The sequence below is a fragment of the Crotalus tigris genome, unplaced genomic scaffold, assembly GCF_016545835.1.
Source record: "Crotalus tigris isolate CLP2741 ecotype Arizona unplaced genomic scaffold, ASM1654583v1 scf7180000018058.1502924, whole genome shotgun sequence".
Classification (NCBI taxonomy): Eukaryota; Metazoa; Chordata; class Lepidosauria; order Squamata; family Viperidae; genus Crotalus; species Crotalus tigris.
The window spans coordinates 701,131-725,948 of NW_024096801.1; the positions used below are offsets into that span (position 1 = coordinate 701,131).

The window sequence follows — 24,818 nt, forward strand, 5'->3', positions numbered from 1 at the left end:
TTCCATCTCCATCCCTTCCCTTTCAATCTCTTTCCTTCCTTTCCCCTTCAATCTCCTTCCTTCTCCATCTCCTTCCCTTCCCCTTCAATCTTCCTTCCTTCCTTCCTTCCTTCCTTCCTTCCTTCCTTCCTTCCTTCCTTCCTTCCTTCCCCTTCCCTCCCTCCCAACATTTTTAAGCAAGGAAGAGTAAGCTTCTCCAGCGAGCATTGCTATATTGTTTTTATGATTAATCACTATGCTTTAATTATGTTCAATTCGTAACAATGAAAATACACCCTGCCTATCAGATATTTACATTACAATTCATAACAGTAACAAAATTACAGTTATGAAGTAGCAACGAAAATAATTTTATGGTTGGGAGTCACCACAACATGAGGAACTGTATTGAAGAGTCATGGCATTAGGAAGATTGAGAACCACTGATTTAGATGGTTTCAGTGTCCCAGGATCACAACTTCCATTTGCACCATTCCAGCTGGCTTCTGACAAGCAGTCAATGAGGGAAGCTGGAATTGTTTAATGATTCAGTTAACAACTGCAGTAATTCACTTAATAACCGTGGGAGAAAGTCATAAATTGGGTGTGATTCATTTAACAATTGTCTTGCTTAGCAATGAAAATTCTAGTCCTAGTTGAGTCAAGGACTACCTGTATCTTTTTCTTGATCTAAAACCATATGTGCTTCACCTGAAGCTGCTATTAAATTTCTTTTGGGGTGAGAGAATGAAAGTAGCTTCTGTACGGTACTCTCTTCCATTTCATTGCTAATAAAAACTGGAGGAAGGTGGAGGGAACAATAAAGAAATGACCAGAAAGCATTAAATATTATCTCCTGGAGCATTACCTCCTAGGCTATAAAACAAAATAAACAGCATGAACAAGGCAAGCAGTCTGTAACCTCCCCTGATACATTTGGATAACCATTCAGAGATAGGCAATCTAGTGGCTTCATATAGTTGGCCTTCTCCTGAGTCAGCAGGGCCAGTGGCTAACTGTAACCTAAGAAAGAAGTAGCTTTGATACAGATAGTAAATACAGACCTCTCCATGAGAACAGCCACTTGGAACATGTTTTGCAAATCTTTCAGGACAGGTTGTGAAGTGAGATGGAAATTCTAAATGGTACGTAGTAAGCAGCAATTAATTTTAGATTTGGCCCACAACCAAAGGATTTTTTTTTTATTGCAGAATCTTGGAGCCAAGATTGCTGGAACAAAAAGTTAGGGAAGCTGCATCTGTTAGAATGTCATGATTAGAGCAGTTCAACACTCATCTTTGCTGCCAATTTACTGGGCATCTATAGGCATGAGAACATCTTTCAGCCTGAGCTCATCAACAGTAATGTACCTACTTTCCATATATTATTAAACTTGTATGTGAGTATCCTTTAAATATAAAATATTACCTGCAAGAAAAGGTTAGCCAACTCTTCCTAACATCTCCATGGCCATTAGATTCACATATGTTACGTGATTTGTCTGGTTTTGACTTGGGGTGATGGGTGACTGTAACCACTGTGATTTGTAAACATTTATTTAAAGCTTAATGTGTCTCATGAACTCAACCAAATATGGATTAAGCATATAAGTAAACCACAGCTTAAATCTGTATCTCCAGTTTTAATCCGTAAGGAGCTCCATTATTTGCTTCTCTTTTCTGCTGGATATCTTTCAGTAAACTAAGCATCCTCAATTCTTGTAGGACAGAGGGGTGTATTTTGGAGAGGGGCAGAAGCTGCCTCCTCATTTAATCTATAAAAATATTTTCCAACTCTTGCCACAGTGATTCCTTCTTGTTTCCCATGACTACATTTTGGTGTAGAGTTCACTGAGGAGGCTCAACCTTGCTTATTGTGAATTTCTTGGAGGCATCTGAAGGGACGTTGACTTACCTGAACGCCTTTTCTCAGCACGGAGATGGATAATCCACGCAGTGGGTTGAGACTGTATTCCTGGCCAATCAGATCAGTCAGCCAAAGTTGCCACGCCCTATCCTAGACCACGATTCTCCAGTCTTGACACGAGCGCAGCCACTGACTGACAGTAAGACGTTTTGGCTCCACTAAATATACCCTATTATCCTAGTCTATAAGGGTGGGTGTGGATTATCCATCTCCGTGCTGAGAAAAGGCGTTCAGGTAAGTCAACGCCCCTTCTCCAGCACTGGAGATGGATAATCCACGCAGTGGGACATACCAAAGCCTATTGTCCCTTGGGTTGGGGAATAGACTGGTCCCGTGTGTAACTTTGGTCTAGAACCTGCTGGAGAACCCTCCTACCGAAGGAGGCCTCTGCAGAGGAGTACTTGTCGATTTTGTAATGGCGAATGAATGGAGAGGGCGAGGCCCAAGTGGCTGCCCTGCATACCTCTTCAATAGAAGCCTGCATGGCCCATGCTGCGGAGGTGGCAGCACTCCTTGTGGAGTGGGCCGTGATATGCTTGGGGACTTGCAAGGACTCCGCCTGGTATGCCCCAGTGATGCATGCCCTAATCCACCTACCGATGGTAGAGGACGAGACCTTCCGGCCCCTAGTAGCGGGGTGGAAGGATATGAAAAGCGCTTCCGAGCGTCGGAATTCCGCTGTGCGCGAAATGTAATGTCTTAGTGCCCTTCGTACGTCCAAGGTGTGCCATTGTTGCTCCAGGGGATGAGCTGGGTTTGGACAGAAGTCTGGTAGGACTATTTCCTGTGATCTGTGAAAAAAGGAGTTGACCTTTGGAATGAATGAAGGGTCTATTCTTAGGACTACCTTGTCCCTGTGAAAATGACACAGGTCCTTCCTCGTTGAGAGAGAAGCTAACTCGGATATCCGTCGAGCTGACGTGATAGCTACTAAGAATGCTACCTTATGGGTCAGGTAGCAAATGTCACGTTTTGAGTGGTTCGAAGGGCGCTCTGGTAAGAGCTTGTAGTACTCGTGGTAATTCCCACGATGGATACCTGTGCACGGTTGGCGGTCTGATGTTCGCAGCCCCCTTGAGGAAGGATCGTATTAAGGGATGCTTGCCCAAGGATTCACCGGGGCTGGCAGAAATTATAGTTGAGAGGGCGGCGATTTGCCTGCGCAGCGTGTTTGGCCAGAGGTCCCTCTCTAGGCCATCTAGTAAAAATTCTAGGATCTTGGGAACTGTGATCCCTTCGAGTAACAATTCCTGTTTAGAGCACCATGATTGGAAGCTTCTCCACGTGGCCTCGTAGATACGGTTCGTGGAGGGGCGCCTTGATGCCTGTATGACCCTAATTACACCCTGTGAGCAAGCCCCCTTGGCTAAAATTGACCATTCAAGGGCCAGACAGCTAGTTGTAGCCATTGTGGCTCTGGGTGGGAGATCTCCCCCTGCTTGAGGGAGATCCTCTCCGGAGGAATCCACCATGGATTCGTGCGGGAGAGACTCCTCAAGTCTGCGAACCAAGGTCTCCTTGGCCAATAAGGGGCCACAAGGATTACCTCGGCCCTTTCCCGCAGAATCTTGCGTACTACCGCTGGAAGGAGAGGTAAGGGTGGAAACGCGTACAGGAGTCCCCTTGGCCATGGGCTCCGTAACGCGTCCGTCTGCTCTGCTCCCCTGGATGGGAATCGGGAGAAGCGAGTTAGTGGGCATTGGAAGGAGAGGCAAAAAGGTCCACCTGGGGAAGCCCGAAGCAGTGACAGATCTCCCTGAAGATCCTCGGGTGTAGTTGCCACTCCGAGTGATCTACTGTTGATCTGCTCAACAGATCTGCTTGGATGTTTGCCTCACCCGATATGTGGTCGGCCTTTATGGAGGCCAGATTTTGTTCCGCCCAGGCCCCCAGTAGGAGGGCCTCGGCCGAGAGCGAGCGAGAGTGTGTGCCCCCCTGACGGTTTATGTGGGCCTTGGCTGTCACGTTGTCCGTCAGGACCAGTACGTGCCTGCCTTTTATGCTGCTGTGAAAATGCCTTAACGCTAGGTGAATAGCCCGCAGCTCGAGCCAGTTTATGTTGTGTCGGAGATCCACCGCTGACCAGCGGCCCTGTGTCCACTTGGTCCCCAAGTGGCCTCCCCAGCCGAATAAGCTCGCATCTGTTGTGACTACTACTCTGTCTGGTTCCCTGAAGGGGGACCCCCTGAGGAGAGCTGGAGATAGCCACCACCTGAGGGAGTGTCGTACTCTCAGAGGTATGCCTACCCTCTTCCGGGATGCACTGATTTGCTGTCTCTGAAACGGGAGCATGAACCACTGCAGTTCTCTTGAGTGCAGCCTTGCCCAAGGAACTATTGCTATGGTCGATATCATCTTCCCTAGCAGCTGGGAGAGGCAGACCAGCGTCACTGACTGACCGCGGCTTACCTGTTTTACGGCTTTCTTTATGCTGCTGAGGCGTTCCTGTGATAGGTACACCTTGCACTCCTTTGTGTCTATGACCGCTCCCAGATGGAGTATTCTCGTAGTTGGGGTTAGATGGCTCTTTGGAAAGTTCACCGAGAAGCCGTGGTCCTGAAGCAGTTTTATCACTAACTTTAGGTCTGCCTGAGACTGCTGGGCGGACGATGACTGGATTAGAATATCGTCCAGGTAGCACTGGACTCTGACTGGTACGTTTCTTAGGTGTGCTGCCAGAACCGCCAGAATCTTGGTGAACACCCTGGGCGCTGATGACAGGCCGAATGGAAGTGCCCTGTATTGAAAATGGTGCCCCCTGTAGGCAAACCGTAGAAAGCGGCGGTGAGCCAGAGAGATAGGGATGTGCAAGTATGCCTCCGTGAGGTCGATCGATGCCAGAAAATCCCCTTTCCTTACGCTTCCAAGGATGGAGCGTAGTGTCTGCATTTTGAATTTGCGGTATTTTATGTAGAAATTTAGCCTTTTTAAATCCAGAACGGCTCTCCAACCCCCCGAGGGTTTTGGGACCACGAAGAGGATAGAATAAAACCCCTGGTCTCTCTGGTTCATAGGCACCGGCTCTACGGCCCGTATGTTTAGAAGGTGCTGAACGGCCTCGTTCATGAGCCTTCTCTTTGTTGGGTTTGTGGGACAGGGGCATGGGCGGAAGCGGTTCGGGGGCTTTGAGAGAAATTCTAGAGATAGACCATGACGTATGGTGTTCCTGACCCATACGTCCGTGGTGGTCTCTTCCCACTGGGGAGCAAACCCTGCTAGTCTGCCCCCTATGGGAAGGTCTGGGTGGGAGTCATCTGGTACGGCGGAAGGGGCGGTTGTTCCCCCGAAAGGGCCGTCTTCCCTGCGTTTGCCTATGTCTTGTGTTCTGTCTGTCCCCGTCTTTCCCTATCCTGTCTAGCTTGGAAGGGTTGGGAATTTTGAAAGTAGTTGACCCTGGCTTCCGTACGAAAGGATTGTTTCCTTCCCCAGGAGCCGGGTCTCTTGTCCTGCCTTTTAAGCATGTGTTTAAGGACCTTGCGCTTGTCCTTGTTCTCTGTCAGGTATGGCGTTAGTGCCTCACCAAACAGCTTTGCCCCTTGGTATGGAGCCGAAGCCAATTTTCACTTGGATTTGGTATCCGCCTGCCAGTTCTTTAGCCAGAGGATGCGCCTGCTCGTGTTGTTTGCCGCCATTGCTTTGGCTGAAAACCTGGTCGCTAAAAGTGTCGCGTCCGACGCATATTCCGTGGCCGCTACCATTTTGCTGACTTCCTGGTGAGTGCGTATATCCTCCATGGGAATCCAGCCCTGTAACTCACGGAGCCAACAAAGTGTGGCTCTGGTGAAAAAGGACGCGGAGGTAGTCTCCCTGGTAGCCCAAGCTATTGCCTGGTGCGTTCTCCTGTAGTTGGACTCACTCTTTCGGTCCTCGGCTTTAAGAGCCTCAGCAAAATCTCCTGATATGGCCATGTCCGATATCAGGGGACCTATGGGTTCGTCCATCACCGGCACCTCCAATGTTTCCTCTAGCTCCCTTGCTACGTTAAATAGCTTCCTCTCCGCATTGCTAGGAAGCGGTAGGGAGGTTGGCGCTGCCCACTGTTTCCTTATTGTGTTTAGGAACATGGTCGGGCATGGTATGCGGTGTTGAGTGGTTACCTTTTCGGCGAACGTCGGCTCAGCCTCCGTGTCAACTGTGACAGGCTCCGCTGGTGTCCCATGCCCCAGATGGGCTGTGGCCTCAGCCTTGCGCAGAATAGTAACAAAAAGAGAAGGGTTAAACAGGCCGCTGAAGGACGGCCCTTGAGGTGAGGTGTCCTCCTCTTCCTCAGACATTTGAATCCCTTGTGACGTACCTGGCTGGTCCAGGTAAGCTTCCTCGGAGACCGACGAGTCTGAGAAGGAGGAGAGGTCCTGATGGTCCTCCGTTTCCTCCCGATGCCTCGTTCTAAGTCCTAGAGGCTTGGCTTTGGAAGTTTGAGCCCTGGCCTCAAATGCACGGTCCACTGCCTGTGCTATTAGGGTAGCTAGCAGATCCCCCGTCAATGCAGGAGGAGTAACCATTGCCTGCGACCCTGCAGGTGCTGTGGTTAGCATGGTCCTCGGGGTTTCCTGTAACCTCCGTGGGGAGGGGGATCGGGAGAGCGATGAGAATTCGCCTATCCCACCCTCTGTTTGGGACTGTGATGAGTTCCCTAATGACCAAATGGCCCGTGGGGATGAAGGGAGACCCAGCGGTAGATCAGGACCTATCCCCCCATTCTGCCTATTTTCAATTCTGGCCCTTTTCTGGGCTCTGTCGAACTCTTTTTCTAGGGCTTGGTGTCTTCTGATTGCCTGCTTGTCAGCCTTCTTTGATGACTTCCTTGCAGCCTTTCTAGGGGCTGCAGAGGATTCCGAATCCTCTGAAGCGGGTGCTCCAGAGGATGAAGGCAGGGCTCCACTGGAGGGAATGATTGCTTCCTCCATTCTCCACTAACGCCGGGCTGCGATAGGGGGGACCCAGGTAGTAGGAGAGCTCCAACTTTGAGTAAGGACAGGTGCACTACTGGGGGCGTCTGGAACTCAGGAGCAGACTCTGCAAAATTGTCAGGGTTAGTCACTGTGCACGGATAAGAACAGGCACGCTAATGGGAATGCCTGGAACCCGGCTTGACTATGGTGGGTAAGGACAGGCACACGACTGGGGATGCCTGGAACCCACCACTAAATCCAGAAGCGTACGGGCCACTAATGGGGGACCCGAAGTCCGGAAGGAGCCAAAGGCAACTAAACACAGTTAGTTATGAAAGGTTCTTATTTACTTTAGATTGAAGACACCAAGTCCTGGAACCAGCAGCTATGTGTCTGATTTGAATGTCTCTGAATGAATAATAGATGCTTTAGTACCCTAGTACTGCTTGCCTATTAATTCACTCCAGCGGCTGAACCTAGGCTTCTCAGGGAGCCTTAGATCCCCTGTTTGGACAAAAGTATGGCCGCCGCTGCCAGGAGACTACTGCGCCATGTGTTAAAAGGAGCAGGAGATTATTGCGCCTGTGCTAAAAAGGCTGCCTGTGCCATGTGCGGTTGTAACAAAGAGCCGCGCATGCTCCCAGCTGTGCAGACAATGGCACCTCGTTTAAAAATCCTGAGCAGCCTGGTGAGTGAAAGAGACTGCTCCTTCGCACGCCAGCTGTTTCCCTTAATCAATCTCCCTCCCAGCATGCGTCCCCTTTGTCCTCTGCTCCCCTCGCTAATTGCTTGCCTTTCTGTCTTTCTTTCTTTCTTTTTTACGCGAGGGGTTGCACGAGTCTCCCCGTTTGTTTAAGGCGGCTGCCGGCTGCTCTGGCTGTGGGAAGGTGGTTGGGGTTTGGGTTAGGGAGGGGAGTTAGGGATTTCCCCCTTTTAAGTGAGGGTGGTTTCCCCTGTAGGGAATCTGACTTCCTGAGTCTTACAATTTAGCCAGGAAATTTTTGAGTAATCATTAAATTGAATTAAATTATCTCTAATTAACTTTTAAACTAAGCAATTTCAGCTACTAGAAGAAAATCCCCCCAATGGAAAGGAACTATACCTGCCCAGGAGCCAAAGTTGTACGTCTTTCTGTGTGGCCAGATCAGTCAAGACTGGAGAATCATGGTCCAGGACGGGCGTGGCAACTTTGGCTGACTGATCTGATTGGCCAGGAATACAGTCTCAACCCACTGCATGGATTATCCATCTCCAGTGCTGGAGAATTGTCCATTCCTGCAATGCTGAATGCGGTGGAGTCTGGTGCTGTCTGAACTTGTTTTGTTATCCTAATCAGGTAGCAAAACATCTGCAAGCAACCAACCAACTCAGAGAGCATCAATGACTCCACCGTTCAACCCTAAACTACTTATATTCTATTGATACTGAATGCTGATTTGATACCCACCCAGCCTGACTCCTTGTTTCTTTGATGGCAGTCTTTGGTGATCTTCCCTGTTGAACAGAAGCTGTTATAGCCTGTGACCTGCATGCGTGGACTATATATCTATCATAAGAAAAGAAGCAAAAACTGATTCCTCTAGAGATTTTTATTGTTAAGAATAGGGATTCACCATTGACTGCTCTGGGAAAAATAAAGCAGAGCCCACACATTCTCAAATACAAGGATCCCATTACATGTGGGAGTTAAAAACTCCAGCTGGAGTCCTTTTCAAACAATGCCCCTTTTTATAGGCAACTGAGCAATTAACTCCCAGTGCCTGTTCAGGTTAGGGAATAAGTAAGATATGTTCTAGTTGGACCAATACCTTTCTGGTTCTACTGGAGGCCTTATGGCCCTATTCGGACTGTATACCATTCAAAACCTTACATACTGATACCCCCGCCTTCAACAGATGGTCCAACGTTAGAGGTTTGACCCCTTAAAACATCATGCATTCCTTATTTTGTGAGATCAACATGGCAAACATCATCTAAGCATTTAGGTCTTTAATACAGCTGGTAACAATCGAAGAACTGATACAGTCAGAATCTGATTACAGAGTTCCTCCTCCATGGCACTACAAGAGCCCTGCTCAAAGCCAACAGCCAGAACCCACTAAATCAGCGCTTGGTACAAAGAAAAAGAAAAAAAAAATCACAGCCAATGACGGTTGGAATCTCCTGCTTTCATCTCCTTATGTGAAACCACAGATGCATTGGCTATTGTCATTTGTGCCTGGCACAGTTGCAACAGTGCAATCTGTCTCAAGCTTCCCTCTGCCCTCTCAAGCTTCCCTCTCAAGCATTTCCCAAAAGGAACAATCCCACCCTCCCCAATGTCCCCCATTTCAGTCTTGCCCAGCCTCCCAATGCCCCAATCGCAGAAAACAGTTGCTGTCTTAGCAGGAACTGTGCATGCACACCACAAAGCAGCTACCATCTATGAAAGTGGAAGGGAAGGAGGACAAAGAGGAAACGTAGCCTTTGACACGGGAAGAGTATATGCACAGGAGGAAGGAAAGCTATAAAATAAAAGCCAAAAGAGATCATAGAGGAGGGGACGGGAATGAAGAGTCTAGTTTTATTTTAAAAGGTGAATGAAAACAAAAACACATTTAAGCCCCTGGAAGGAACCAGAACCTCAAAGACCATTTAGACGGATGGAATCAGGAGAGATGAGACCAAGCCAGACAAGTACAAAGGAAGAAATGAGTTAGGTGGAGGAACAACAACTCCCATTTGGGAGCACTAGGTTAGCATGACAGTAGCAAGTCCTTACTGGGGCTTGTATGTCTCACTTGTGAGGTCCTGCTTTTTTATTTTTATTTTCCTCCTATATACACTCCAGAGAGGACAAAAGAGAGCTAGCAAGGCAATGAGATTGCCATCTGGCTACTCCAAGAATATATCGCTCAAAATTTAGGGGGAGGAACAAGGATTAGTTATGATTATACAGGAGAAAAAACAAAACAAAGCCCAATGATAATCCAGATCACTTATATCAAGGAAGCAAAATGTGCAAGAGAACTGGAGGGCAAAGGGAAACAGCAGAGAAGATGCTGATTATCTGATAGTTTAGAAAATGTGGAGTCTTCCATCCATACCTCTCTAGGTACTGAGGATCACTAAAGATACCAAAGGCTGACAATACTAGTTTTAAGTTACGGGAGAGAGGAAGGCAGGGTTGGTAAGAAAGGTGGGTATGATGTGCTGGATTTAAAGGTTGGGGGAGTTAATGTTTGTTTTAAAAAGAGTAAAGTTGCATCCCATCTGGGCCTCCTTGGACTTTTAGTACCGTTAGGGGAGATCGTCATCTGGCCCAGTGGCCGGAGTGCATTGTGGGATAGCAGAAGGAGTCCTGTTCAGAGGTGGGAGGCGGTCTCATCCCCTGGCCCGGAGCTCAGCAGGATACCTCCATGGTGGGGACAGGTGGCTGGGGGGCTCCTGCTTCGCTGCTCTGGGACAGGGTGCGAGATCGGGAACGATTCCCGTCCCCCGAGGTGGCGCTGGACAGAGAGGCGGTGCGGGAGCGAGAGAGGCGCGTCATGCAGGACGAGGCCACTGTGGAGAGGAAAAAAATGAGGGGGAAGCAAAGTTAGATAAAATGTTTGCATATTATAAAAGGCTTATCCTCCTCCCAACTGCAATTATCAAGACCTTGTTCTGAATTGAGCCAATGATGGAGTGAGTGGCACTTGTGTGAGAAGGACTGACATAGTAAAGAAGTCACCAGCAACAATTAGGAAATGATCTAAAATTACCCAACTCAATTCCTTGCAAATTTGACGCTCTCTAAGAACTAGAGAACAAGTAAGGGGAAGTGAGGGTTATTTAGAACCTAGAAAAGGAATCATCTCTCAAGAGAAGCCTGTTTGGTACAAGAAAAAAATTAAGGAGAAAATTTCTAATCTTCCTAAGGTAAAAAGCATGTACACCTTGCAGGTTATTTTCAAATGTTTTCTATTGACAGCCTGTACATTCTCTTCTTCACAGTTGGCACTTATCCCCATCTTGGCTTGGTCCCAAACAATAGAGTTGCATACTATCAGCCCCTGCCTCCCCCAATATTTAACAGAGCCTTAAAAGTATGGAGTGCAAAAGGTAATTTGCAGACAATTAGTACATTGGCATAAAAAAGGTTAATTGTGAGTGGTCTTATTTTGAAATCAAACCACAATGCAGGATTGCTGGCAATCCTTGTATAAAGTGTACCAAAGACCATCCCCATTTGGGCACACAACAGAAATCCAAACGAAAGAATGTCTGCTTCTGCTTTCCTACTACCACAGCAAACAACTCAGTGTTCTCTAATGGAAGGAGGAGGTTGTGCATTGGGGAGTGAGGTAACCAGAGGAAGGGTGAGCAGACATGTTGAGAGGAGAGAATTATGGGAGATGAGGGAGAAATACCACAGAAGGTACCTGACCCCTGACTCAGTTTCTTGTCCAGTACATAAGGGACTGAGGAGAAACAGGAAAGAATATCTTTAGGCTAAACTGATCAAGAACTTGTACTTGGAATGAATGTTCCACAGTGGCTGTTGTTCAAGGGCTAAGCTGATAGGCTACTCTAACTGAGCTCTAAATAGCCATGGAAAGAAGGTAGATGTACAAGTGGGGAGGAAAGAGGGGATTGGGGGAGCAGGAGTCAAAGAAAAGGAGAACTTCTAAATAATCTCAAATATCTGGAAACATTATTTTGGGTGCAAGGAACAGTCAAACTGGAGAAGAAATAGGTAGTCCCAGGAATCAAATAACAGAATTATGGTGGGTCCCTGTAGTATCCCAAGTCACAATATCTTCTTTGCCCTAGTTTAGTTTGTAATCTCAGCCATCTTTATTTGTAACCTCACAGGTTATGCAAGTTTATACAACTCTGGTTTATTTATTAGACTACATCCAAATAAACTACGATTTGGTGTGCTTTGTGAATGCAGTCTAGGGTACAAAAATACCTTGTCAGGAATGCCTCTGCTCTTGGCTAGATGAAACACAAGGTTTTGCAGCCCAATAACCCATGAACTTTGGGAGTGCACAATGGGACAGAGGTCCTCTGATCCAATACTTACTGTAACCCATTCCTTGCACAAAGTATTTGAATGCCTCTGTCAGTTTCCCAGGCTGAAAGATAGAAAAACAGCAGAGAAAAACATTTTAAAAATGCATATATGGAAAGAGACAGAAAAGGAACAGAAAACTGTACCTGCAAAAAAGGCCAACACAGTGCTAGGCTGCATTAACAGAGGGATAGAATCAAGATCATGTGAAGTGTTAATACCACTTTACAATGCCTTGGTAAGGCCACACTTGGAATACTGCATCCAGTTTTGGTCACCACAATGTAAAAAAGATGTTGAGACTCTAGAAAGAGTACAGAGAAGAGCAACAAAGATTATTAGAGGACTGGAGGCTAAAACATATAAGGAACGGTTGCTGGAATTGGGTATGTCTAGTTAACGAAGAGAAGGATAAGGGGGGATATGATAGCAGTGTTCCAATATCTCAGAGGCTGCCAAAAGAAGAGGGAGTCAAGCTATTTTCCAAAGCGCCTGAAGGCAGAACAAGAAGCAACGGATGGAAATTAATCAAGGAGTGAAGCAACCTAGAAGTAAGGGAAACTTCCTGACAGTTAGAACAATTAACCAGTGGAATAACCTGCCTCCAGAAGCAGTGAATGCTTCAACACTGGAAATCTTTAAGAAGAGACTGGACAGCCATTTGTCTGAAATGGTATAGGGTTTCCTGCCTGAGCAAAGGGTTGGACTAGATGACCTCCAAGGTCCCTTCCAACTTTATTACTACAACAACAACTACTACTACTACTACTACTACTACTACTACTACTACTACTACTACTACCCTAAAGGTGCAATTACTTGTTTCCTTGTTTCCAAATTACAGCTCATTGAGTACATTGTGGAGAGAGGAAACCAAAGATTAGAAAAACATGTTTCCGATTCTGGTTCGCGGCGACTCTGGTTGTGTCTGGAGACTTCTTTCCATACCGGCTGGGTTCTTCTTCGCCGGTAGACCCCTTGTGGGCCGAAAGTCGCCCTGGAGGGGTGACCACTGAGGAGGAGGCTTGCTGGAGACTGCGGGAGGGCGGCAGCTTCTCTCGTGGCTCCAGCTATTTTCTGAGGGCCGGCAGAGCAAAAGATCGTTCTGTAAGATGGCCGATTATCCTGCTGCACCAGCCAAAAGTCACAACAACATCTAAGCATGAATAGACCCATCACAGATGATCCAGGTGAGACCTCTTCTCCTCCTCTCTTCACCCTACTTTGTTCTTTTTTTTGCCTGTAAAAGCTCTGTTGGAATCATTTCCCTGTCTTGAAAAAGCAGCTTTGGTATGTGTGGGAAGAAAGGCGCTGAACAAAAAGGTTAGAATAATTTTTTTTAAAGACTACACTTTATTCTTATCTACTTTGGGGTACAGAAAAAACCTTTTTATTAAGAGCTCTACTATCATATTATACTGGAAGATTGTTTCTTTTTCCACCTTTTTCTCTAAAAGATAGAAAAAGGGAAAAAAAATGGTGTCTGGAAAAGATTTTTTAACCTATTGAGGACATCTAGTGGCAAAAAGTTAATATTGCAACTGCAACTGGTTATTGTTTGGAGATGAGATGAACTTGGCCTTCAAATTACTTTTGAAGAGAAAAGATAAGCGGATGTAGCTGTGGGAACTGTGGGGGTGGATACTGCTTTACTTCTATTAAATACAGCCACCATTAAAGAACTCTCTTCAATTATTATTAAAATGGAAAAACTTTATTCACAATTGAACTATAAACTTATATTGGAAAAGATCTACAAGGCTACTGAAGAAATATGTGCTACAATGAAAGAGATTTCTACAGAATTAAGAGTCAGAAGCCATATTCCAAACCTTCAAACTGACTTTCAGACAACATTTGACCATTCTATAAACCAAAACATACTAGAAGAGGATTTAATTAAAATTAAAGAGGAATTTATTTTACCCTACAAGCATTTCATCTATACCTTTGAGGATTAGAAAAATCAAAGACTGAGATTTGAGCCTTTAAAGCAACAAAGCTTTAAGGATAAGAGAAATAGATGCCCAATGCAGAGGACAGGATGCTTTTTACTGTCTCAAATGATACTACAAGCAACAAAGAGAGATTTAGTGGCTGAAAGGGAAGCTTTGTAATGGAAACCTGCCTGACACAAAAAAGACCAGAATAAGACTGAAAAGTTAAATTCAAAATTATATGTGATGGATCAAAGGCACTGTAGAATTATGGATTGATTTAAGGATTAAGATTTAGAGTTAGAAATAAGAGAAAAATGGATGATTATTAGAATATATATTTTAAATAGATTAAGAATGTATTCTTTGTAATAATAAGTTTATTTGTATGAAAACTATTATGTAATGGAATGAAGAAAACTGAAGAGGCGTTTTAGATCTGGATTGATTTAATAATTAATTGAGTATATTAAATTAGTAAGGTGATGTTCCTGTCTGATAATATGGATGTTATTATGTATGATAATTAACTGGATGAAATTTGAATTTGGTCCAATGGGCTGAAATGATTTAAGGTTTGATATTGTTTTGTTATTTTGTTATCTTAAAGAGATTGATTGATTGATGGATTATATAAGTATAGGATAGACTAATATTTTACTTTAATTAGGAGATATATTGTGTAGTGGAAGAAGAAATAAATGAGATTTGTGATAAAATTAAGGATTTAAGAGACTGAGATCTAGAATATATCTGGAAGGGATACCTGAATTGATAATCTGTTTCTTTAAAGTCAAATTTGATTATGCTAACTGTAAATTCACAAAGCTCTAAAACAGGTTTAGGATTTTTAGAAATTTAAATTAGAAATGGATTATCTTAAATGTATTAGGTCAATTGAGGGAAATAGAGAGGGAATATTTAATGTATTGATTTGAGTTATTCATATATGGTTTTATTTCTGGATGTTTGATTAACCCAGCACCACGGTGTGTCTTAAGTACTTTGTTCTAAGAATCAAAAAACCAATAAAATTTGTTTTTTTAAAAAAAGAAAAGAAAAACATCTGACATGGAATCCCTTCAAAACTCTTTTTATGAAATTCATTAAAACAAATTCCGATTTCTTCACACTATGGGAGATGATCTATTGCGACAATTCCACTCCACTCCCCAAACTCTCAAAAATGTTGGGAGGTAGTTTGTGATTTTTTTTTACCTTTGCTGATTTGAAATGTCAAGAATGAGAAGAGAAACTCACGCCATGCAAGTTCTACAGTTACAAAAATCTCTATCTCTTTTCACAAAAGAACAGAAAAACAAAAACCTAGGATCCTAAAGCTTTAGAAGAGGGCTAATCCAGGGCTGAAGATTAGAAGAAACTGTCAAACACTCTTCTGGATTTCTCTTCTGCTTTTTTAAACTGGACTTCTGACAGGTAACTGCAAAACTATCCAGCTCACCTTTCTCATAAAAGATCTGAAACTCCAGATTCAAAAGAAAGGGAGCAAGTGTCCCCTCAGTGGAGAAATACAGCCATTAGCATCATAGTGGTTTCAACTACACTGCAGAACTTCATTGGAAATCAATCAGCTCAGAACTCCAATGTTGCTGATATGAGAATGTCTGATGTTTTCAAACTGGCATGCAGTACTTGTTCAGAAATGTCTATGGATTCCTTGTCTACTTCGCCATTTCAACAAGGCCCATATATTTGCATGACTGCATTGGTTGGAACAGAGCAGAGAAGGAGACTTTATTTCCCTAACCAAAAATGAACACCTTGTTTAATGAGATTGTATTTGGTGTGTGTAGAACATCTTAGCAATTACCTACTATTCCTTCCTATCTCTCAGAAAAGGTATTATAAGCTCTATTGAATTGCAAACTAAAATAAGAACTAGTCAACTATATTTCAGCCTACTGCACTGTATGAACTAGCCCTTTGGATTAGTTTATAATTCAATGTTTCTGCATTGGTAACAATCATACTTCAATTCATTTTTCTGTGTACAGATCTCCAATGGAATTTGATTTGTTGATTTGCACAAAGATAGTCTATGGCAATGATGGCGAACCTTTCAGAGACTGAGTGCCCAAACTGCAACCCAAAAGCCACGTATTTATTGCTGGGTGCCGGGTGGGTGTGGCCCACTGGATGGGCGTGGCTGCAGTGGTCACGGCAGACTGGGTGGGTGTAGTCATCTCAATGTTGTTCATGGGGAGGGACATCTGTGGGGACTGGGCAGGGTTGGGGGAGATCCAGGGGTCTCTGGCAGGTGGGGCGGTGGGCAGGAGGCTCATCCTCCAGGCTGAGGCGAGGCAGGGGGCAGGCTGGGGGTGCCATTGCCACAGGGCAAGGCAAGGTGAGGCAGGGCCGACTTGACACCATCGGCCCCCGACACAAAGTCCAGCGAGCGCATGGGGGCCGACGGTGTCCATCAGCAGCCACAGCCTGCTGGCCCCTTGACCGGTGCACTTTGGGGCTCCACAGCCCGTAATGAAGCCAGCCCTCCAGCCACAGGCGGAGTAGGAGAGGGGGAAGGTACATGATGAAGAAAGAAGAAAGAAGGTACGTGATGAAGAAAAGAAATGGTTTGGGAAGTGAGGGCATCAAGGCAGTAGTGGGAGGGGCAATCTCTCCATCTCCACCGCGGCAGAGGTGCTCCACTTACTGCTTCGGTGGCTGTGTGGGCAGAGCTGTGAAGAGGGCTCAGAAGTGGAGTGAAAGGGAAGAGGGTGAGTGGGTAGGTGAGGAGGGATCTGCCAAAGCTATCCTGAGGAGAAGACAAAAAGCAGCCCAGCCTCGCCCACCTCCAGCAGTTCAGAGAAACCGCCTCTGAGCTGGACGGCTGGCCGAAAGCTGAGAAGGCGATGCAGTGGGTCATGCCCAGGAAAAGGAGAACATGTGAGGCCAGGAGGGACGGGACAGGGAGGAGGGAAACCAACCATGCTGGGATGCATCTGGCCACGTGGGACCTCAGCGAGTTAGCAAGTGGCTGGTTGAAGAGAGGGATAGTTGCAGTTCTGCCTGCTTTATTATGTGGCAAGCTGGGCAGGAGGTGGCAGCGGCGGTGATCCCTGCATCGCCAGGCCCAGCTGGCAACAGCTCTGGAAACAAAGCTGTGTTGCCCATCCTTGCACTGGTGGGGGCTCTGGCGTGCGCACACCTCACACAACTGCCACTTTGCATCGTCCCCCGCACGCCCCCAGCCCTTCACCATCTCCATCTGCTGGGGTGGGGCGGGGAAACAGGCTGGTGGGGTGGGGGAGCTGCCAGTGCCGCTGCCAAGAGGTGAAAGGGGATTGGACCCATGCACCCGCTTCCCAGTATCTTGCTGCAGCCTCTCATGCCGCCTCACTAGTGCTGCATCACGGCTGCGGCAGGATACCAGGAACCGAGGCACATGAGTCCGATCTCCCTTCCCCCACCGGCTTTGCCTCGTGACAGCAGCACGGGCAGCTCCCCCCCCCCACAGCCCGTTTCCCCGGCTCCATTACCAGCAGCAGCTCCCCCAGTGTGTGCCCCACCGGTACGGCTAGTTCCTCTGCTGATGCTTTAGCATAGACGAGGGGGTAGCAAGGGTTCCAGTCTGAAGAAACAGCTCTCCCTCTTCCACTTCCATGGGCTCCGGCTCAGTTGCCTTCACCGAAATATGGAGGCCCCATACAGCTGCCATTGCCCCATAGGCCTCGCTACTGCTGAAGGAGGATGAGACCGGAAAAAGTGAGGGCGGAAGCTACTCTGGTGAACTCTGTGCTGGGGTGACAGCACGCCTGTCCAGAGAGAGGGCTCTGCATGCTACCTCTGGCACGCATGCCATAGGTTCATCACCACTGGTCTATGGTATATGGAAAACAGGATTGACTGAATATACTACAAGTTTGCAATCATGTGTAAGCATATGACAAATGCAATCATATTAAAATATAAGTTTTGAAATACTCAAATAGGAGGAATGATATATTAAGAAAAAAGCATTGCTTTTTAAAATATTTTGAAATGCAAAATTAATTCTGTTTCTGAATCTGAGTATCAGGTTATTAGTATATTTTACCTGTGTCAGCTGTGGTTGTCCTCCTGAATCAGCCATCTGCAAGAAAAGAAAGAAAAACTTAAATAAGCACACTTGCCTAAAGAAGGGTAACTCATTCCAACACAACGATCTGATGATGATGATGATGATTGAAAGGTCTGGGAGCTATTCCATGTTGGAGAAATGTGTGATAGTATGTGTTTACACAAGACTGTTGACTTGGTCTGCAGCTCCCCTATAGGATAACAGCATATGATCTTGGATGCCACAGTCAAATGGGGGAATGCTCATCTTTTGGTAGCTCAAAATTAGTTGGAAAGTTGCTACTTTTTGCTTTTCAAAAAAAAAAATTAGAGAAAGAAAAATAATCTATGATGATCAAGGTTAGAAGCACCATAAGCAAAATGGTAATTGAAATAAGCTACCTAGTTTCACCCCTTTTCGCCAGTTTTACCACCCTACATAACTGCAGGGATGGGAACTCTTCAGGTTAACTCAATATAATCTGGAAAGAGTTTTGCAAGTTGGTATTTGGATACATCTGAAATGCATAGCTTACCTTGAGGAAAGAGGTCTGGGTGGGATCCAATTTGGAATTGCACTCCACCTGGAAAGAGAAGAAAGGCAGATAGCATGAATCTAAAATAAACACAAGGTAAGAAATAACACATCTTTGTTTCTAGGTTGTGAAGCTTTTAAAAAAAGGAAGGTCCTCATCACTTACCACAGCATCTTCATGCGGAGCCTGGTCTCCCACCACCAGCATTATAGGACATCTGGAAAGAGGGCAGAGAAAAGGAAAATGGTAGAAGGTTAGAACTGGAGGCCGAATTAATATAAATTGCTTGCAGTAATGTGTTTTGGACCTACAAATTTAGGAACTGATTTCAAGGTATGTAAAAGAGCATAAACAGTTTAATCATAGAGGAGAAAGTAATGAAAATATCAAAAAAACAAACAAACCCAAGAACAAACTAGCTTTTTTATTTCTAAGCATGTGGGAATTATGGGGCAAGAGATTTGGATGTAGAACCAGGTAGGCTGGGCTAATATTAAAGAAAATACAAAGAGAAAAACTGAAGTCATAGAAACAGCATTCCTACAAAAATTGTGCTTGGTTATCGAGTTAACCATTTTTAGAACAAAGAATACCTTGATTCAAAAACCAATGAAAAGAGCTAGGTTGGTACCTCGTGCCAGACCCACAAAACTAAGATTTGAGGGCAAACCCAGTGTATCCTGCAGTTCCCCTTTTAGTAACCTAGTTAAGCCTCTGTGTCAACACAGCCAGAATCTATGGACTATAAGGGGCTAAAAGTGACTTGCTGGAGTTATCATTCAGACCATTGGGGCTGCTGCTATGCAAGAATTAAAGTAGGTGCTGAAGACTAATTGTTTTCCTTTGCCTTTACACACACACACACACACACACACACACACACACACACATGCCCACACACAGAGCAGGCTGATCTATTCCCCCCCCCATTGTTTACTTCTCCTTATCTCTCTTTCTAGTGACGAACATTTCTCTTGTGCCAGAATGGAGAGTCATGGGGAACATTGGCGGTTAATATAAAATGAGATAAGGCGAGATAAACAAGAGACTGAAGAAGAACATGCCTTGTGCACTACGTATTTGTATTTCCCCATCTCTTTCTGTCGAAGGGTGCCTTTGACTCCCCTCCCATCGACTGGCCATATTCAGGCAATAATTTGATTTGCTTAACCATGGTTTAAAACCCCCAAATCTGGGTTCATGAACCACACTAAGTCATAAATAAGTAAAGTAGGTTTGGGTTTATTTGTAGTGTGAGCCCAGCTAGTTTAGCATAGCTGAAGAAACAGATGCTGGAAGAATCTCAAACTTCCAAATGACAGTTTTACTGTAAGAACAAATCCTCAAGACACAAACAATCCAATAAATATTCCCCTTGAAACCTGGGAAAATAGGATATAGGGACAGTGTTGTAGCAGGATAGTCTCAGGATTGGTTCTTTCTCTTGCAGTTGGAAGACCCTCAAAGAAAAGCCCCCAAACCTCTCTTAATTTAGGGGGAAGGCAATCCATAGATTGCCCATTTTAAACCAATTTGTGTGGCCCCAAAGGATGCACCCATGAATTGCTGTAGAATTTTTGGCAGGCACATCAATCATATGTTAGTCAGATGCTCTTTTTTTGCATGAGACTGTCTCTGAAAAGTTGAAGCAGACATTCTGTGGGTCCAAGTTCCAACATGAACAAGCGAGGGGCTGTTGAGAAATCCCCCTTCTTTTAAATCACACATTCAAAGACAAATAAGCCAGGCTTGTTTATGTATACTGAAATGGTTTGCTGCTGAATTTCTGTGGTTGCTTTGACAGAGAGAAAAAAAAAATACTGTATTTTGTCGTTTCTCCCTACTCCACTTCTGGCCTCTTCTGTGTAGGACTTAATAATAAGACGGAGCGGCAAAATTAATTTTTCCTTAGAGCAAAAATATAGAAACAGGAGGCCCAACTCCCTCCTGAATTTGGCAGAAGAATCGAATCCCACATGGATCAAAGGACTCTTCTGCATTCTACCAAAGTTGCTGGCATGAACACCTGAACAGATGTCTTGCTGAGTTTATATAAATTCTGGATTTTGGGGCTGTACAAACAGAAATAAAATAGCTCTTTCCTTTAGCACTCCTTGGGGATTTCTTTGTCTATACAGACATTTTATCATCCAGAAAGCTAGTAGGTGACAGGTAGGAATAGCATAGGGGAACTGAATATTTGGACTTTAACAGCAGCAACATCAGTACCAGACAAAGAATGGTAATTTTTCAGTCCACCCTTGAAGCAGGGTCCCGTGGAAAGGAAAGAGAAGTTACCACAGTTCTTATATTTAGATCTAATATACGACATGTCTTTTTTTAGTCCCTCAACACACACTTCAAGCTAGCAATGTGACTTCTGTCTCCCTCTTGCCACTTCTAAAAGTTATTCACACAGTAACACCTTTTATTTTGGATTAATTAATTAAGCAAGCAAGTCCCCGAGGCTTCAGAATGAGGAGCAAAGAAGATAGGAAAAAAATAGAGACGTTTAGGTCAATTAGAATACAATTAATTAGAATGAAAAGCAATGAATGAAGAACAGATGGGGGGGGGACTTCTTCATTTTTTAAAAAGTTTGAGTTTTCCTCCCCAATGATTTTCAAACTCAGTATACAGGTATGTAGGTGTCAAAAATCTGTATAATGAATTGCCAGATTTTAATGCTTGAAACCACACTTTTTCTGGCATCATTTTCATCTCCATATTGTGACAAGTTTAATTTGCAGGATATTAAATTCCCATAAGGACAGGTCAGCCCATATTTTTCATTAGCTGGCAACTCCTTTTCATCCATGAATTTTAGTGCCCAATTACATCAAACTGTTAAGTATGTACAATTTCACCCCTTTGCTAAGTTTTCCCTTTTAATAATTTAGCCTTAAGAATTCAAAGTTAATTACACGTGAGCTCTATCAGAAATGTTAGTGGCAGCTTTGGATGGTATATGCATAGAACAAATAAATGAGCTTAAGAAGATGCAGAAAGGTTAAGGACTGGTTGATACTCACTTGAATGTGATATCCCCTCCACGCTCCAAGCTTAAATCTCTGCGGCTGTAAAGAAAAAGGAAGGGAATTGTAAATCACTGCTTCAGGGTCCTTAAGGTAGCTAAATATCCTTGGAGCTTCTCAGTCATCCAGGTCATGGTTGTCCCGAAAGTGCTTTTTCAAGAGGCAACTGGACTTTCCTGTTTTTCTTTGAAAACATTTTGCTTCTCATCCAAGAGGTTTCTTCAGCTCTGACTGGATGGTGGGAAATGGAAGGATTTATATTCCTTGCAGACAGCTGGTCATTTGCATTCTTTTAGAGAGTCATTGAGGCCACTTGGAGGTTTATCTGTGTCTTCAAGGTCACCTGAGTAATGCAAATGGGTGTGACACCTTCTTGGAATTGCTGAAAGGACTGTTTTGTAGACTGGAGATAGACGATGTTGTATCCCATCCCCTCTATTGGGAGACTCTCTAAAACACGGGTGTCAAATGCACCGTGTCACGTGACATGTCATGACGTATCGTGACCTTTTTTGCATTGCCGGAGCTGGGGTAGGCGCAGCCTCTGTATGATGCAACCAGCCCGTGGGCCGGCAGTTTGACACCCCTGCTCTAAAAGAATGCAAATGCAAGCAATATAAATCCTTCCATTCCCCACCATCCAGTCAGAGCTGAAGAAGCTTCTTGGAGAAGCAAAATGTTTTCAAATAAAAACAAGAAAGTCCAGTTGCTCCTTGAAAAAGACCTTTGGGACCTTAGGGTAGCTCTTTTCATGCCAATCACTCGGTCCCTCTCTCCCATTTTCTCCACAAATATAGAAACATTTAAACTCAGTTATTGATGATTGACCCACTATCTTCGCTGGAAGTTGAATCCAAGCTTCCACTACTTTCTGTGAAGTAATACTTTTAGTGTTACTTTTGAGGTTACGCCCCTGTATTTTTGATTTTTGCTTAATATTGAAAATACTGCCTTCTAGAACCTTATTGATACCCTTAATATATTTAAAGGTTTCAATCATGTCACCCCTTTTCCTTCTGTCCTCCAGACTGTACATATTCAGTTCTCTAATCCAGGGGTGTCAAATTGCCGGCCCATGGGCTGGCTGTGTCATGTTGAAACCGCGCCCACCCCATTGCCGGCAATGGAAAAAAAGTCGCGACATGTCATGACATGTCATGTGACGTTACAAGTTTGATACCCTGCTCTAATCTCTCTTGATATGTTTTGTCCTTCAGACCTTGCACCATTTTTGTTGCTCATCTCTGGAACTGTTTATCTTATCAATATATTTTTAAGTCAGGTCTCTAGAATTGGACATATTATTCCAAATGGGGTCTGCCTACAGCCCCATATAGCAGGACTAGAACCTTCTTTTTCCTGCTGGTGATCCCTCTAGTGATGCATCCTAGAATTTTGTCTGCCTTCACAACTCTCTGGCCACACTATTCATTTTGAAGTCATCTGCTATGAGCACATCTAAATATCTCAAGACCTGGCTTTCTATATGCTTTTCCTGATTATTTCTAATATTTTTGTTGGTATTCTTTATATAACTACAACCACAAGATAACCTCATTTGATAAATAAAATCTCCAGCCTTCAGAATGAATGTTTTTAGTGTCACAAACTTGACAGTGTTTTTAATCTTTTTTAGTGTGGAGAAAACAGGCCTATCAGATTTGGATTACAAGTATCATGGTAACAGCTAGATGATAGCACAGAATATGCCTTCTGAATATCTTTGCTGTCATTTAGTGTTTGTGTGGAGTTTTCCAGACAAATCTGGTAGCTCTAGAAAAGCATCTTCAGAATCCTAGCGCATATCAAACATATAATGTCTAGCAATTTATGTATTCCAGTTTTTTTTCAAACTTGGCAACTTCACGATGTGAAGACTTCAACTCTCATTAGCCAACATTCTGGTGCTTCTGGGAGTTGGAGTTCATACATCATAAAAATGCCAAGTTTGGGAAAACTGTGAACTATTCTATATTCTTATTATTATTAATAATAAATACTAGTTTACAATTGTTTTATAATATTATACGGGATGACTTCCATAAGATAAAAATAAAATATTTTTTTAAGTCAAGCTTAAAAAATAATTCACTGATTTACATTATGGTATTTCAATACATTGCTCAAATCTCCAGGGCCCAGTTTTTCCAAGATTCTAAAGAGAGCAGAGACTAAATTTATGACTGAGTCATATGAAAATTGCCTATTAGAATGGAAATTGCCTATTAGAATGGCAATTCCTAAGCTGGAGACTTTGAAGAGAGATTCCTGAAAAGACGTGGAAAAGTCAGTTAATGAAAGTCTTTAAAAAACCCCTAAGGCTGAGCTTCATTTGAAGCAGGAGGCTTTCTCAGGCCTAGTTAAAAAACCTATAGGTCTGTGACTGGCTACTTTAGATGCAGATTGTGTAATTGCTGAAGTATCTTTGTGAAAAGAACATTGTTCTCAAACACTGATCTAGGCCTAACCCCATAGGCTGGCAATCAAGAGGAAAATGTTTGAAAATTTTATGTTTAGGTTGGGTCTTTTGCTTGCGACATGCTTCTTTCCATTGTTTTCTAGCTTGTTTTCTACCCGTAGGACTATTCTGGCAGCTATTCTGAGAGCTTAACCTGGATTCAAGCCTTGCCCAGTCCTCCCTGTGCCCACAACCTGTTGTAACTGCTCCAATAGAGTTGAATGTTGGGTAAATTTGTAGCATGACTCAGGATATCCCGCTGTTGTTGCACCAACTCAGTGTTCTTTGAAAGTTCCTCCTGTGGAAGAAGAGGAATGTTACTCCTGTAACTTAATATCACCGCTACTCCATTAAATTTATTTAACCTCTAGGGCTGTTAACTTTTGAACCAGCCTCTGTTGCTTGTAACTTAACATCAGTCTCTTTGCAAAGGATTTTCTGCCCTCCATGCTAATTTTTTTTATGCCTGTTGACTTCTGTACCTCCAACTGATGTTAAAGGCATTGGAATAGATCCAGATTTCTTCTACCATTTTCTCTCAATCCAACTGTAATTATGATCAGTCTTATAACTCCATATCAGTGCTATCCCCCCCACGGAAAATAAATATTACATATAAAATAAGGAATGAGAATAATAGAAAAGAAAAAAAACTTCTAAAGCAGTGTTTCTCAATCTTGGCAACTTTTAAGCTGTATGGATTTCAACTCCCAGAATTCCCCAGCCAGCATGGAGTTGAAGTCCATTCATCTTGCCAAAATTGAAAAACAGTGTTCCAAAGTAAATAGTTCTACCCTACTTTCAAAAAAGAGGAATTATTTTCTTGTTTCCTATTTATACTTTTATTTTCACTGCCATATCAACTGTTCTCCAAGAACCATTCAAATTGCCAGCCAATATAGCTGCATTAGAAAGTAATCTGCAGTCTCTCATATATTTAATTTTGAAGTAATAAAGT

At 44.0% G+C, this 24,818-nt stretch overlaps 1 protein-coding gene across 2 annotated transcripts in view; it reads right to left on the bottom strand.

Annotated features, from left to right (window-relative positions):
* Positions 1-8,371: 8,371 nt before the first annotated feature.
* Positions 8,372-24,818, bottom strand: part of NDRG2 (NDRG family member 2) — a 45,094-nt gene continuing 28,647 nt past the window's right edge. Inside the window, exons 10-17 of one of the 2 annotated variants that reach the window (XM_039347314.1) lie at positions 24,055-24,158; positions 21,400-21,444; positions 18,533-18,584; positions 18,368-18,415; positions 17,830-17,865; positions 11,848-11,899; positions 11,206-11,239; positions 8,372-10,340 (exon numbers count right to left, since the gene is read on the bottom strand). In XM_039347314.1, the coding sequence (XP_039203248.1) occupies positions 10,142-10,340; positions 11,206-11,239; positions 11,848-11,899; positions 17,830-17,865; positions 18,368-18,415; positions 18,533-18,584; positions 21,400-21,444; positions 24,055-24,158 (570 nt within the window). In that variant the 3' untranslated portion in view covers positions 8,372-10,141. The remainder of the gene's footprint in view (positions 10,341-11,205; positions 11,240-11,847; positions 11,900-17,829; positions 17,866-18,367; positions 18,416-18,532; positions 18,585-21,399; positions 21,445-24,054; positions 24,159-24,818) is intronic. The other variant, XM_039347315.1, reaches the window with a different exon arrangement.